This window comes from Enhydra lutris, unplaced genomic scaffold (assembly GCF_002288905.1).
Source record: "Enhydra lutris kenyoni isolate GAN:26980312 unplaced genomic scaffold, ASM228890v2 scaffoldscaffold17, whole genome shotgun sequence".
NCBI classification, from domain to species: Eukaryota; Metazoa; Chordata; class Mammalia; order Carnivora; family Mustelidae; genus Enhydra; species Enhydra lutris.
In genome coordinates, this window is record NW_019154101.1 from 24,857,304 (window position 1) to 24,872,177 (window position 14,874).

Sequence of the window (14,874 nt, forward strand, 5' to 3'; positions counted from 1 at the left end):
CACTGATCAGAGCACAGGCTGCCTTCTTTAAGGACAAAAGCGGTATCAAATGCCAATAGCCAAGGTGTATTTTGACTAGCTCTTCCTACTTGGCTTTATTTCAATTCTTTTTCGAATATTACATCCTCCTCTGGATGTTAGGTACAGTCAGTAAAGAAAGAGAAGTTCCCCAAAGTAGCAACTCCGCACCCACATTCGCATGCATTAGGCAACAAGAGTAACTAATTACCAGTAACAGAGGACACTCAATAACTAGGCTACCCTGTTAATATTTTTTTCAAAGTGTAAACAACTCACCTTGAAACCTATGAACTAGCTCTCCTAAGTTTTTCTCCACCAACCAACTGCAGACCTGACCAACTGACCAGGTTTCCATGGCTGTGTCCTGTAAATACACCTGTAGAATGAGAGGTCAGAGAAGGATTCTTCCGTTTTTCTCTGGGATTGTTGTTCTTTTATTTTTTGTTTTTTGTTTTTTCCCCAATCGGCTCTCTAATCTCAGCTCCTCCCTTTGCCAGACTCTTTGAGACTCTCAACACAAAGCTTCTTTAAAATTACTCTTTCCCGAATACACATCTAAAAGTTGCTAATAAAACAAATACTCTTTTAAAAAATGAGACCGGTTGGAACCTATTTCCTAGTCTCCTTTCTCGAATGTCTTCACCTTCTCCGACTTTTTTTTCCACAGGCATCCCTCAGCTTTACTAACAGCCCGCCAAAGCAGTACAATGGTACCCAATCCTGTACCATTAACACCCAGGTCTCCTCACAAAGAAAAGAAAGGTGTGAAATTCACCACTACTAGGCTCATCAGGAAGTGGTTGACATTTACAAAAGGGGTGGGCAGGGGAGGAAGGGAGGAAGGATCAGATAAAAGCCTGAAGGAGATACTTAGTAAACCAAGACTGTTTAACCCCTTGTGGCTCCCAGCTAGGAAAGACAGCTTGTCCTCCTGATTACTTTGGTTTAACAAGGGGTTGAAGTACCAAGCAGATTTCTCAAGAGAATCTGAATGTTTCTTTCCTTCCTTCTGTTAATACCCTTTATATTCTATTCAGTCCTAGAACTTTATTAAACAGCATTATGATTGGTAAGATAACTAGGAAAAAGAAGCACGTTGATTGAAAACTTTAAAAGAATGGAGTTGGGCAAATTTAAAATGGGAAGATAAATATGTTAATAATCGTTAAGTGAACGATGTGTATACAAAGCTGGCAAGATATGTTCTTCAACTATTCAGTTATTTTTACATGCCATTATTCTTCTGCAACTGCTTAGAAAATTTTAACAGGTGTATCAATTTAAGGATGCCTTGCTGGCTCAGTTGGTTAAGCATCTGTCTTCAGCTCAGGTCATGATCCCAGGGTCCTGGGATCAAGTCCCACATGGGGCTCTTTGCTCCGCAGGGAGCCTGCTGCTCCCCCTGCTTGTGCTCTCTCTCTCTTTCTCTCTGACAAATAAATAAATATAATCTTTTTTAAAAAGCATATCAATTTCAGTAATTTTTAAAATTTCTCTTAGTATCTCAGTCCCTGTTTTTTATAATTCCATCCAAATTACTTTAAATGGACCAGGGAGGAACTGAAAAAACCAAACCAAACCAAAACAAAACAAAACATTTTCATCTTTTAGCATTACTTTTTATTTCATCCTTTAAACGATGCAGATTTACTTGTACATCGAGACGCTGACTCTTCTATGAAAACAGCACAAAGCTACTCTTAAAGAAATGGAACCATAAGGAAAGATACAGATATTTATTAGATTGTGTATTTAAATTTTATTGCCAGAAGTTCTCAAAATTATTATTATTGTGTTTTTCGTTTTTGCGGATTTGAGTCCGTTAGAATTTCCAGCATCACAGTTGGCATGGTGGGGAAGGAAACATGTTTACCTTTCAGACTGCAACCATCTGAGAAGATAGCGGTCTTCAAAATCCATTTCCTCGAAAACAAGTCCACTTCAAAGTAATAAGCTACATTCTCATATGCATTCACAAACACCAAGCTGCAAAACTGAAAACAAGGGTTAAACACAGAAGACTAGCTTGTTGAATTACAGCAGTGGATTTAATTTGCTAAGACAACAGTAGCCACAGAACTCCTCCCTTAGGCTAAGCTGCAATAGCACCGTGTGAAAAGTCATTATTTGCAAGACTCTGGTGTAAATTAAAAATCACACCTTCCTGTCACACTTCTGGCTTCCTTGTGAAAAGTAAGACTTTAAAAAAATAATAGAAAAGAAAAGAAAAAAAAACTCACAATACTCTAAACTCCAAGATTAAAAGGTATGCAGAGCAGAAGATACCGCCCTGAGGCCATCAATGGATAAAAGGAAATTTGAAAATAAAATAAGTACTTGGAAACCATCTCGTATTTTTAAACTCCCAGATATTTACCTAATTCTACTTCCAGAAAAAACAAAACAGTTATCAAATTATAACTTCATACGTACATAATCAGATTAAAGAAGTGTAGTTTTGACCACTAGTTTTTCTGAGTATTTAAGAAAATAAAATAATATCACTTCCAAGACAAGGTAACATCTTTAAGCAGCAACCTTGCATCTTCCTCTCACATAAATAATGGATATATTATTTATGACCTTAAACTTCATACAGGAACAGAAGACATGTTAAATGAGAATATATGTATCCAGCAGCTTTACTGCGTATCCAGCAGTTTTAGAAACATCTGAAGTAATTTTGAAATGTGAGAGCAAGTACGATCCCTAAATATTTTAAGGCACAATAATAAAGAGAGAATGACATAAGAACGTTATGTGTGAATACTCCAGCCAAAGCATTTTCATTATTTGATTAGATTGTGCTTTAATAAAATAAATTTGTAGTAAATATTAAAGGATCACATCTAATTAAAGCCAGGAAGAGATAAGATTTCAGCTAAAGCAGCTTAAGGGCAAATTTTATTTAATAAATTTGTTAAAGCTCCAAAAAGGAAGATAGTACCAGCTGCCATGAATGTGGTTTATAATCTTCAAGGGTGATGTGGCATATAACACCATCAACCACAAATAAGCACTTTTAAAGAAAAATATGAGGGGCGCCTGGGTGGCTCAGTCATTAAACCTCAGCCTTCGGTTCATGCCATGATCCCAAGGTCTTGGGATTGAGCCCTGCATCAGCTCCCTGCTCTGTGGGAAGCCTGCTTCTCCCTCTCCAACTCCCCTCGTTTGTGTTCCCTCTCTTGCTGTGTATTTTTCTGTCAAATGAATAAATAAAATCTTTTTAAAAAATAAATAATAAATAAATAATTTTTAAAAATATGAAAACATCTTTTCGCTTTTCTTGCTGTTCGCATTTTTTTTCTTTTCCCATCCCAAAGCTGAGGCAATGGAAGGGTTTTTAAAAGCTTTGCTGTGGCATTAAGTCCTTTCCTGGACCAACACCCCTTTGCTTCCCTGCAAAAGATGGCAAAGGACATCTCTTACCGTGGGTGTACTTGAAGAAAGAAGACATTTAGCAAAATATCAGATCCTATTAGTGAAAAAGAAGGAGGGGGTAGGTACAAAAAAACAGGTATATGGTAGTCACATGGAGCAACGTCCAGGTAGTTCTGTCCGGAGCAGCCCTGCTACTGCAGGAAGCGATGACGTCATTATACTCCAGTGAAGCGAATCACGTCATCCACTTTGGGGCATTGTTCATTCCAACCATCACCTGACCAGCATGTATAAAAACTGGAATAGTTAACTAGAATACCTTGTCTGCCTTTGTCATCAAAATGTCTGCTGTGTAGGTAGCTCAGAGCTAGGTGAATGGTAATAAGGAAGTTAGAAGCCTTACCAAGAACATAAGACGTGTCCATAAGCAGAATATAATATATGACAGGCGCTGTAAAAAGCACTCTGGGCTGGATTTCCCCACTCTCTGGAAATGGATTGAATGGATCTTAAGTTGGAATCTAAACAAAAAATACAGTTCAGGGGTGCCTGGGTGGCTCAGTGGGTTAAAGCCTCTGCCTTCAGCTCAGGTCATGATGCCAGGATCGAGCCCCGCATCCAGCTCTCTGCTCGGCATGGAGCCTGCTTCCCCCTCTCTCTCTGCCTGCCTCTCTGCCTACTTGCGATCTCTGTCTGACTCGTGATCTCTGTCTGTGAAATAAATAAATAAATCTAAAAAAAAAAAAAATACAGCCCAGATAGTGAAAGAGGCAGAGAAGGGGAATCAACAGAACACACTAAAAGTAAAAAGCCAGCAAAAAACAAGTCATGTTTGAGGACCTCTTGGTGCACAGGACGGTCTGGAGTGGCCAGAGTAGACAGGCTCTGAAAGATCACTGGAGAGCTGGGAATCCTGTACCGCAGCTTACCGATGCACGTCAGCTTGGGGAAGTCTTTGACTTGGTCGCTTATTCCATGCTTTAGAGGGATTATTTACAAAGCCGAGCAAGATAAATTACAGGAAAGGGTGTTCTTTCTTGAAGTAAATTGTGTATGACAAGGAAGGGTTTAATAAACATTCTGACATACACCAATTTTCCTTCATTTTAAAAAGACAGATGTTTTTATTGTCTCTCAAAAAATTATGGAAATAGGGGCGCCTGGGTGGCTCAGTGGGTTAAGCCGCTGCCTTCGGCTCAGGTCATGATCTCAGTGTCCTGGGATCGAGCCCCGCATCGGGCTCTCTGCTCAGCGGGGAGCCTGCTTCCTCCTCTCTCTCTGCCTGCCTCTCTGCCTGCTTGTGATCTCTCTGTCAAATAAATAAATAAAATCTTTAAAAAAAAAAAAATTATGGAAATAGGGGCACCTGGATGGTGCAGTTAGTTAAGTGCCCCACTCTTGGTTTCAGTTCAGGTCATGATCTCAGGGTGCCGAGATTGAGCCCCACCTCAGCTCTGCACTCAGTGTGGAGTCTGCTTGGAATTCTTTCTGTCTCTCCCACGTGAGCTTTCTCTCTCTATCTCTCTGAAATAAATAAATAAAACTTTTTAAAAAATTACGGAAATGAAACTTTTAATTTTTCCATAAATCCCTGACAAAAACAGACTGAGATCTACACAGTTAGCTGACACCTAGCCAGTGAAATACATCAACAGGGGTTCTATAGACATTAAGCAGAACCATATGAAATTGACGTTTTTGTACCTACAAAAGTCTCAGATCAGTAATTTCTTATGGTTGAACTTACCGACTAAAATCTTGATTTTCTGAAAACTACTAAGTCTTTCTGGGTTTCTTGTGACCAGCAAAACTTACCAGAGGCATCTGTAATCCACACCACCCCCAAGAAATCTGAGGGAGAGGAGAAGTGGGGAACACAGTAATAGTAACTTAAACTTTATATTTCTACATTTATAAAGAAACTAAGAGCAATTTATCTGGGAGGTTAATCAAACTAATGAAAACAATAGCAATGGGTGAGGGTCCCAGGACTTTTGGGACTTTTGAGTCACAAACACCCAGATCTTTTGGTCTTTGAATCAAACTTATGGTTCATTCTTGCTTCTGCCTAGTTGATTGTCAAAGTTAATGGGTCAGCAACGCAGACTGCAATTCTCTGGGTTCTTGCCAGAGAATACTGTGAGCAGTGGTGTTAACTGTTATCAGAAGCTGAACATGTATCTGAGAAGTCTTGATCGTCTGAAGCTGTCAATTCTTTCAGAAGTAATTTATGAATTCCCATTCATGAATTCAAACACTGTTTTATATTTTTACTTAACTATGGTACTCATGTTCATCTGGAAGGACAAATGGGCAAAAAGAGAAATTCTTGGCAAAGGATTTTCTTTCCCAGATGTTCAAAAGTCCGATAAAATTATAAGAAATGTAAAAGCACGGTACCGGGGCAGAAGAGGACAGATCATTGAAACAGAATAGAAATCTGGAAACAGAAAAATACATATGGAAGTATTAAAAAGACGTTGATTCAAATTGCTAATGAAAGAAGGGATCATTCAACAGATTTTGTTGGGACACTACCTCATATCACCTATAACTAAATTCCTCAGATGAGCTAAAGAATTAAATATGAAAATTAAATAAAAAAGAAGTAAAATAATCTAAAATAAGATTGTAAAATCAAAATAAAAGATTGATAGATTTGATTACTAAGAGGGAAAAATATTTATGTATACATATATAAAATATAATTATAAGGAATATAATGTTTTGTATGGAAGTATTGAATCACTAAATTGTACACCTGAAACTGACATTACACTGTATGCTAACTAACTGGAGTTTAAATAAAAATGTTTTTAAAAAGTTAAATACACCAATAAAAAATAGGAATGGGCAATTAATGAGCGAAATTTTAAATCTGCTCAACATTCTTTGTCATAAAAATGATTAAATTCCATTTTCATCTACTCTATTGGAAAAGGTGAAAATTAACAAAAAAAAAGTTTAGCAAGAATGTGAGGTCTTACTTTCTCTTATATATTGCTAAGGGAAGTATAAATTGCTACAACTTATTCTGTTGTATTATTCCTATTCCATAGATGAGGCTCAGTCGGTTAAGCATCCACCTTCAGCTCAGGTCATGATCCCAGGGTCCTGGGATCGAGTCCTGTATCTGGCTCCCTGATCACCAGGAGCCTGCTTCTTCCTCTCCTCCCTCCTCGTGCTCTCTCTCTCTATATCTCTAATAAATAATAATTTTTTTTAAAAATCTAGATCTTGATTTCTTTAAAAAAATCAGAGTTCTGGCAATGCTATATTTTTATTTTTGAGCAATAACAGACAGAGCAGTGGCTGTGTCCTTGAAAGAAGTGCAAGATGCCCTCCAAGATGGTTATCAGAAGCAGGAAGCCATGTTGAAACCTGCTAGATTTCAGAGAGCTGATGTTCATCAACTCTTGAAGGACGAAGGTCTTGAGAAGAGTGACAAATGCCCATGTAATTATATATGCAAGTATAGGTGCACAATAATATATCTTTAAATATATTTAATTCCCTATCAATTAACTTCTTAACTCCTAGAAGAAATTATACTGATCAGAGAACCTTTTGCCGCAGCAACATTAAGGCAGAGATGGTAACACATGTATTAGAACAAAAGTGTTGATTCAAGGACTCAAAGCTTTGTGTCTAAGAAAGTCCTTGTGTGTTGGGGCTTTTGTTTGCTTGGAGTAAGTACCTAGAAGTAAAATGCACGGGACTTTATTGAGCACAGACACCGGCTTGGTGTAATGTTTATTACATAGCTCAATGCGCATGGGATAGGACAGGTGAGAATTGCTTGTTCTGTAGTTCTGAATGGTGGCAAGAACTTGCAGTTTACTGAACTGTTCTTGGGAGCCACTTGTCTGTTAGAGCACGTGACAGCTGATCCTTGCGTCCTCCTATAAGGCTCCTCTTGTGAGTCAAGCGGGGTTCTGTTCTGTTCGTCTGTGATACTGAGCATGATTCAGACTTTGTGTCCTCTAAAGAAAGGACACAAGGTGGTGGATTTTTTTTTTTAAGATTTTATTTATTTATTTGATGGGGAGGGGGGTACAAGCAGGGAGAGTAGCAGCAGAGGGAGAAGCAGACACTCTGCTGAGCAGAGAACCCCATGAGGGGCTCGATCCCAGGACCCTGAGATCATGACTTGAGCCAAAAACAGAGACTTAACCGACTGAGCCACCCAGGCGCCCAGGTCGATCTTCTTAATGCTTTTTAATGCAGTGGGGCTCACACCACAGATGGGAAGGGCGGGAATGAAAAATGTACAGGACCCTGTAGTTCTCCTGTAAGGTTGATACTGGTGGAGTGACAAATGCTCATGCTTCTGTCAGCCCTGGATTCTCCTGAAGATAGGCAGTGATGTTTCAACTTTTCATTCACACAAAGCTAAAACTAGTCTTTTTTAAAAAATTGGCCCCATGGCGCCTGGGGTCTGGTCTTCCAGATCTGGCAAAATCCTCTCCTTTCCTAGATTGGAAAAGAGAGTTTCAGAAATGCTTAGGTGACTTGCCCAAGGACACACAGCTAAGTGAATGAGGATGCACTTTATATCAGGCTCAGTAAAGCAAGCAAACGGAATTATATTGAATGCCAGCCTATAAGGTACGTTCATCCGGATAGACAGGAAACCCTTGCGTGAGGACAACAGCCTTTTCTTCTTTCTATTCCCTGTGCTGAGCACTAATAACACATAGCAGGACCCAAAATGTTATTGAGTAAAATTCCATTTCAGAGGCACATGTACAATTACTGTGTGAACATGCTTTGAAGGGAATGATACACAGGTTGTACCTGGAGGGGCAGACAGCTCTCCTAACCGAGACTCGCCCAACCCCGGTATGTGAGCACACTGGTTGCCCCCCTCCATTGACAGATGGCAAGGACTGGATCTCTCTCTTTGCTGTACTAGAACCTCTTCCCGGTGTACAGAGGCTTTAAGTGGTTTCATTTACTTAGTCCATTGTGTGTACACACACACATACACACACACACACACACACACTTCTCTGCATGCTATGATGTGACTAGTTTGAGAAGCCAAGGGCCAGGCTAGCAGAATGGAACTCGGGAGAACCAGGAGCAGAAGGAGACAGCAGTGGTTGCGTGATCACCTCTGGCTGCATATATTAATCCCTGGTGGAGCCAAAAATAATAAACTAGTGCCCAGGTTTCACATCAGTACAATTAAACAGAGTTTCCGGCATCAGGATTTTTTAAAGCTCCCCCAGGGGATTCCAGTGTGCATCAGGGCTGAGAAGTGATGGTGTAAAGTAAGGCAGACAGAACAGACCTCCAGAAACAAGGGAAGACTGCCATGGAAGCATGACCCTGTTGAGGCTTCTCTTGGCTGTGTGCAATCAGCTCAAGGGAGGCTCTCCCGGAGGCCTGCCAGTAGGAGGTGTGAGCAAATAATACTCAGCAGAGGCATTTCTAGGTATGTCTGCAATCGTTCCTCCTACCATCACTCCTTTCCGAAGTGGGCTCGTTGCCACGGGAGAAACAGCAGAAATGAGTACAGTGTTGCTGGTTATTGTAAACAAGACCCTGCGCTCCTTAGGCTTAGAGAGAGTATCGTGGTAAAACATAGAGAGGAGGACCTTTTCTGGCTGGAGAAAGAGTCCTCTAAGGAGGTACCTGAGCCTTCCCAGCGATCCCTGAGACAGCCATGCTGTGCTATGAGCTGCATAGAGGAGACCTTGGGAGGGCCGGGTGAAGTTTCTTGTGCCCAAGCATGGCTTAGATGTGGTAGTGAGACTTTGGACCCAAGGACTGTGTCAACAGGGGCAGTGAATTATTATCATTCTTATCATTATTACATTATTTATTTTAGAGAGAGATAAAGCGTGCATAAGCATGAGGGGCAGAGGGAGAGTGAGAGAGAGAATCTCAAGCAGATGCCACACTGAGCACAGAGCCCTCTTCAGGTTCCATCTCATGATGGAGCCGAAGCCAAGAGTGGGATGCTCAACTGACTGAGCCACCCGGGCACCTCAGGACCGTGGATGTTTTAGTGGAAAACTGGGTGTCCAGTGACCAAATGTTATATGTCACCACTCTACCATCCTCTACCCTGACTGCTTTAGCAGTGCCCGTGTCATGGAATCCGTGACAGAACCCTAGTGCACTAGAGTGGGGGAAATGTCAGAAGGACTGAGGGTGCTTGTCTTTCTCCTTGCTCTGGTGGAACAGGGACTCAGAGCCTGACTCTTGGGTGCTGTGAAATAATGACAAATGGATATCCTACACTACTGACTTAGTGAACCGAGATTTATACCTGTGACCTGACACTTTTTAAAATATTAAGTCAGCCATAGGTATTAAGAGAAACCAGGGGTGGCAAAACATGGGTTAGGTGCTCCCTGGCATCACGCTGTGGTTCTGCTGTGACCTTGGCCAGAGAGAAATGAAATTGATCATAAACTGTGCTTTCTCCACTCTAACTGTGCTAAGGACCACATCTTATCCAACATTGTCATTCTAGCACTTACTACTACGACTGGTGCACAGCAAGCCATCTGTCAAGGATGAGTAAATGAAGAGCTCCTTATGACTAAATTCATAGCCAGCAAGCCGCATAGCTGGTAAACTGCGGAGCTCTTTGTGGTAAATGAATTGCACAGTTACAAGAGGAGAAGTTCAAAGCCAAAGTGTCGGCAAACCTCACCGCAGTGACAATGTTAATGGTTATCAAACAGATTTATTTTAGATTCTGAAATGTAGGCAAGTTTCATACTTGGAGAAATTATTTTTCTCTGCTCCTGATTTATTAGATGAGTACTTGCTTAAACAAATACTACCATGTTTTACAATAAGTTGTGATTGTATTTAAGAAGTGAGGTTTAAAATAAAGAAGGACTCGATGGTATTATAAACTTGCTCATGTAGCATAAGCTGTGATGCAGAACGATGTTGATTAAATTGCTTAAGAAAAGAATGCATATTTATTCCCACTGAGTTCTTGGAAGAGATCCTAAAAGCCTCAGTGCCCAAGCTAGTGAGCCCATCAGGAGAATATTATATGGAAACTCTTTGTGCTTAGAGCATTTTGGTCATAATCCAGAGGACTTTGTGGTGGGAACATTCAGGCTAGGACCAAACAGGGACAGGGGACAAGGTCTGGGGAGACTGTCGGGCTGCCCTAGTCCTGCCCAGGATACCATCTGCTGAACTTCTACCTTAGAGAGCCATCCATTTGCCTCTTTGCACAACCCTGAGACCCTCCCCATTTGAGGGAGAACGGCTCCCCAACAAATGCTAGTTGAATAAATTCAGTGAACAAACAAGTTCCATCCTGGTTCAGGAAGTCTTGTTAACATCTTGTGGTCAAGACAAAGAAATATGGATTGGGTGCTAAGATCAGAACATTTGAAATTGGTAGAATAATCAAAGCTGAACAATTCTGATAAGATCTTGGGGGAAGATCTTCAGTGTCTTACTTCTCAATTCAACCTGTACTCGTGTTCTGCCCAAGAGCATTATCAATGACTTAGATAAGAAAATAAAGATTTCAAAGACCTTAAAAATTATATGGTGTACTTTTTTTTTTTTTTTTTTTAATTTTTAGAGAGCAAGAGAGCGTGAGAGAGAGCACATGAGAGCAGGGAAAGGGGTAGAGCAAGAGAATCTTAAGCAGGCTCCATCCCCAGCATGGGACTTGAACTCACGACCCTGAGATCATGACCCAAGCCAAAATCAAGAGTCAGAGGCTTACCTAACTGAGCTATGCAGGCACCCCTGGACATGTTTAATTCTATCTATGACTATAGGGATAACATGATCAGTACAGGAAATGTGGAAAATATAAGATAAAAATAAAGGATATAAAGAAAAATATTTAAACCTTATAATAAATGTGTTTTAATATTGTTAAGATCTTAGTACACAGTTATTTTTCATTTTTTACTTCTGTCATTTCTCCTGATATCAAAAGAATTCCTTCACATCATTCAACTTTTTAAAATCTAATTTTTAATGTATAGTATTCCAACTTATGGGAGTATAGCCTAGTTAACCCACCCCAAATGTTGGGTGTTTAAATTGCTCCTTTTTTAAAAATGTGTGTGTGTTATTAAAAATAATGCTACAGTGAACATCTTTGTTCATCGATGGCTCATAGATAGTTCAAGGATTAGTACCTTAATCAATCAGGGTTTGGTCAAATGTATAAACAACTATAAGGTTATACACACACACACACACACACACACACATAGTGGGTTTTTTTTGCCAAATTGTTTCCTAGAAGGGATAGCCCCAAGACCCTCTTACATAACAGCATAGACTAGTGCTGAACAATAGAACTTTTATCATTAATGAAACTGTTCTATACTTGCATTGTCCAATTTAGTAGTCCCTAGCCACATACAGTTATTAAACATTTGAAATATGGTTGAGAAAATGAATTTTTAATTTTATTGAATTTAATTAATTTTACAGAGTTATACATGGCTCCCAACAGCCCAGGTAGACTCTGTCACTAAACCCTGAAGTAGGAGGAAGGTGCCCCCCACCTTGTCAGCGCTCCCCCAGAGCCTCTAAAGTCTGACCACTCCAGTGGGGAAAGGCCCTCTTCCACTACCCAGGGACTTTTTGTCAACACAATGCCTGGGGCAGGCTGAAATGACAACGGACTGACAAGATGTCATGTGAAAATAGCCCTGTGAGATGCGGAAAGCCAGTGTAGGTATCTCAGAGACACAAGTCCTACTCTTGACCTCAGGAGTTGCCAGGCAGGATCCGGGTTCAGTAGCATTCATGGTGACAGGCTAGTTCATCTGTGCTTTGGACTGAACACCTGGCCTGTGTCATCTCTCCACCGCCCTCCTGGTATTTCCTTGTACCCAAGTTCCCTCAGGATCTGCTTCTTGACAAGCCAAAATAGAGCTGTAAGTTCCAGAAATATACCTGCACGTGGGGATGACTGGAGGCACTGCGATCTGAGAGCACTCTGACAGTTCAAGTAATGCAATCAGACAGCTGACGTTTCAATCTTGGCCTTTCCTTTTTCTGGCTGTATGATCTTGGGCAAATTATATAACCTAAGTCTCGGTTTCCTCTTCTGTCAAAGGAAGGTAACTGAGGGGCGCCTATGTGGCTCAGTCGGTTAAGCGTCTGACTCTTGGTTTCAGCTCAGGTCATAATCTCAGGGTCGTGAGACCGAGCCCTGTGTCAAGCTCCGTGCAGTCTGATGGAAATTCTCTCTCTCCCTCTGCTCCTCCCCATGTGTGTGCACGCTCTCTCCCTCATATTAAAAAAAAAAAAAAAAAAAAAAAAAAGTAACTGGGCCTTCTCATAAGACTGTGTTAGTGCATGAAGAGCAACCAGAAAATGTTGGCACTCAGCAGCATTTACGGCTATTATAGTAACTGTGGTTTCAGTAATGGTGTGGAGTCTTATTTATTAAGAGGGTCAACTTGGTTTCTGAAAGACTGGATTATCCTCCAAGGAGTTTCCCAGGAGAGTTGGCAAGTGGGAAGACACCTGTGGAAGGCCCTTTCAGGTCATTTCCTATGACACGAACTGATACTATTGTGTTAAGTTTCTGACAGGTAAAGGCAGACGTGGCTAGAAGCTTCAGAAAGTAGGGTGAGTTCATCAGAAACCTCCACAAGACTGACCTGAATTTAGAGATCTTCAGAGCTACCCTCACTTCCCACTGGCCAGCTGCAAACATGGAGGTCACCAGAACTGTGTTAGGTCCCACAGTTCACTAGAAAGCGTCACAGAACTCGCCGAAAGAGCTATGTGTACAATTACACTTTTATTATAACCAAGGGAAGGGAGACAAATGAGAGGCAGCCCGAAGAAGAGACACACAAGGTGAAGTCTGGGAGGGCTCCGAATGCCAGCTTCTGCCTGTTTCAGGACTGGGTCCCCTTTCGGCACCGGAGAGTGACAAGACTCTGACTATTGCCCCCCAGGAGCTGCACTCGGTCTTTGGCATCCAGAGTTTTACTGAGGGTTCATTACACAGACAGGCTTCCTGACTGAATCACCTCAAAGACAATTCTATCACGTGACAAACTCCAAGGGTTTAGAAGTTACCTTCCAGGGACAAAGGCCAGCGGAATCCCTTATGATCCTGAGAGTGACTGGACTGGAGTACAGTGAGTACATGAGACCCATAATCACTGGGGGGATGGAGTGTGACGTGTGGTCCCCATGCCCTCATTCTCTCTGATCACTCGGAAAGATTTGGTCTCAAAGCCTGGAAGGGAAGTAACAGAAGCAGAGCTTGACCACACTCTACGGCAGACCCCAGCCCTGGAACTCTTCAGAGACTCCCCCAAATGACCTCAGAGTGCCACACGACAGCCCCAACAACCCCGGATCTGACCCAGGTGCGGGCCAGGGGAGATGCGACAACCTTCTTTTATATTCCACAACCCAATTTGTACCTGTTCTTCTCTGCATCCAAAGGGGAAACCAGACAGGGAGAGACACCGAGAGCGCTGAGAGCAAAATTGAAACTTTTCCTTTCGTCTGACTTTTTTCAAGGAAACAGACCCCTGCACCCAAACTCTGTCTATTCATTTTTTTTTAAGATTTTATTTATTTATTTGACAGACAGAGATCACAAGTAGGCAGAGAGGCAGGCAGAGGGAGAGGGGGAAGCAGGCTCCCTGCCGAGCAGAGAGCCCAACGCAGGGCTCGATCCCAGAACCCTGGAATCATGACCAGAGCCGAAGGCAGAGGCTTTAACCCACTGAGCCACCCAGGCACCCCTTCATTTCTAAAATCAAACTGAGGTCTGAGCTGGGTTAATCGGGGCAATTCTCCTTCCTAGGTCACCCAGAGTTCACTCTTCCCTTTCTGGTGCTAGGAGCGAGGCCAACACAAAAATTATTCTCAGGTAATCTTTGGCCTAGAGTGGAGATGACACCGTCTGGCTAGGAGTTTTGACTTGCTCTGCGAGAGCTGTGAAAAAAGGGAACTTGTCCCTAAATGGATTTGTCATCTTGTATAAAGTCCCTGATTATTAGACAAGCTTAACTCACTGACTTGATTGTTAATGATCATTGACGCTTTAAATTTCAAGCTCGAAATGGAAATGACTTGATTTAATTTCCAGACTAATGAAAGCTTCACACCCTCCTCCCAGCAATCCAGCGATGTGAAAGCAAAGTAAATGGCGCCATCAAGGATTCTGAGTCGAGTGGAAGGATAAGTGTCAAGTGCCTGCTTGAGTTTCTGTTCCACTGCCATTGCATACGAAGGAATCGCTTTAAAAAGTAAGACTGGATGAAAGGTGACCTTGGTCTGTGGGGTTTGCTGGGTTTTCTTCTTTTAATCAGACCCCTGAAGTAGAATCATTTGATTGCTATCACTACGGAAGCCGACTTGCTGAATATAGGATTAATCTAGTGCTTGAAATGTAAAACTCAACTTTATTTTAAAAATTAATTTTATGGAACATTACTCCCTGGTATGAACTAATTGCTTCTGTAGTTAAGACCAAATGACTTC

General features: G+C 41.5%; 1 protein-coding gene across 1 annotated transcript in view; it reads right to left on the minus strand.

The window, feature by feature from the left end:
- Positions 1–376, minus strand: part of LOC111147768 (sterile alpha motif domain containing 3) — a 51,570-nt gene extending 51,194 nt beyond the window's left edge. Inside the window, exon 1 of the mRNA XM_022503996.1 lies at positions 298–376. Within this exon, the coding sequence (XP_022359704.1) occupies positions 298–376 (79 nt within the window). The remainder of the gene's footprint in view (positions 1–297) is intronic.
- Between the last annotated feature and the right edge of the window lie 14,498 nt (positions 377–14,874).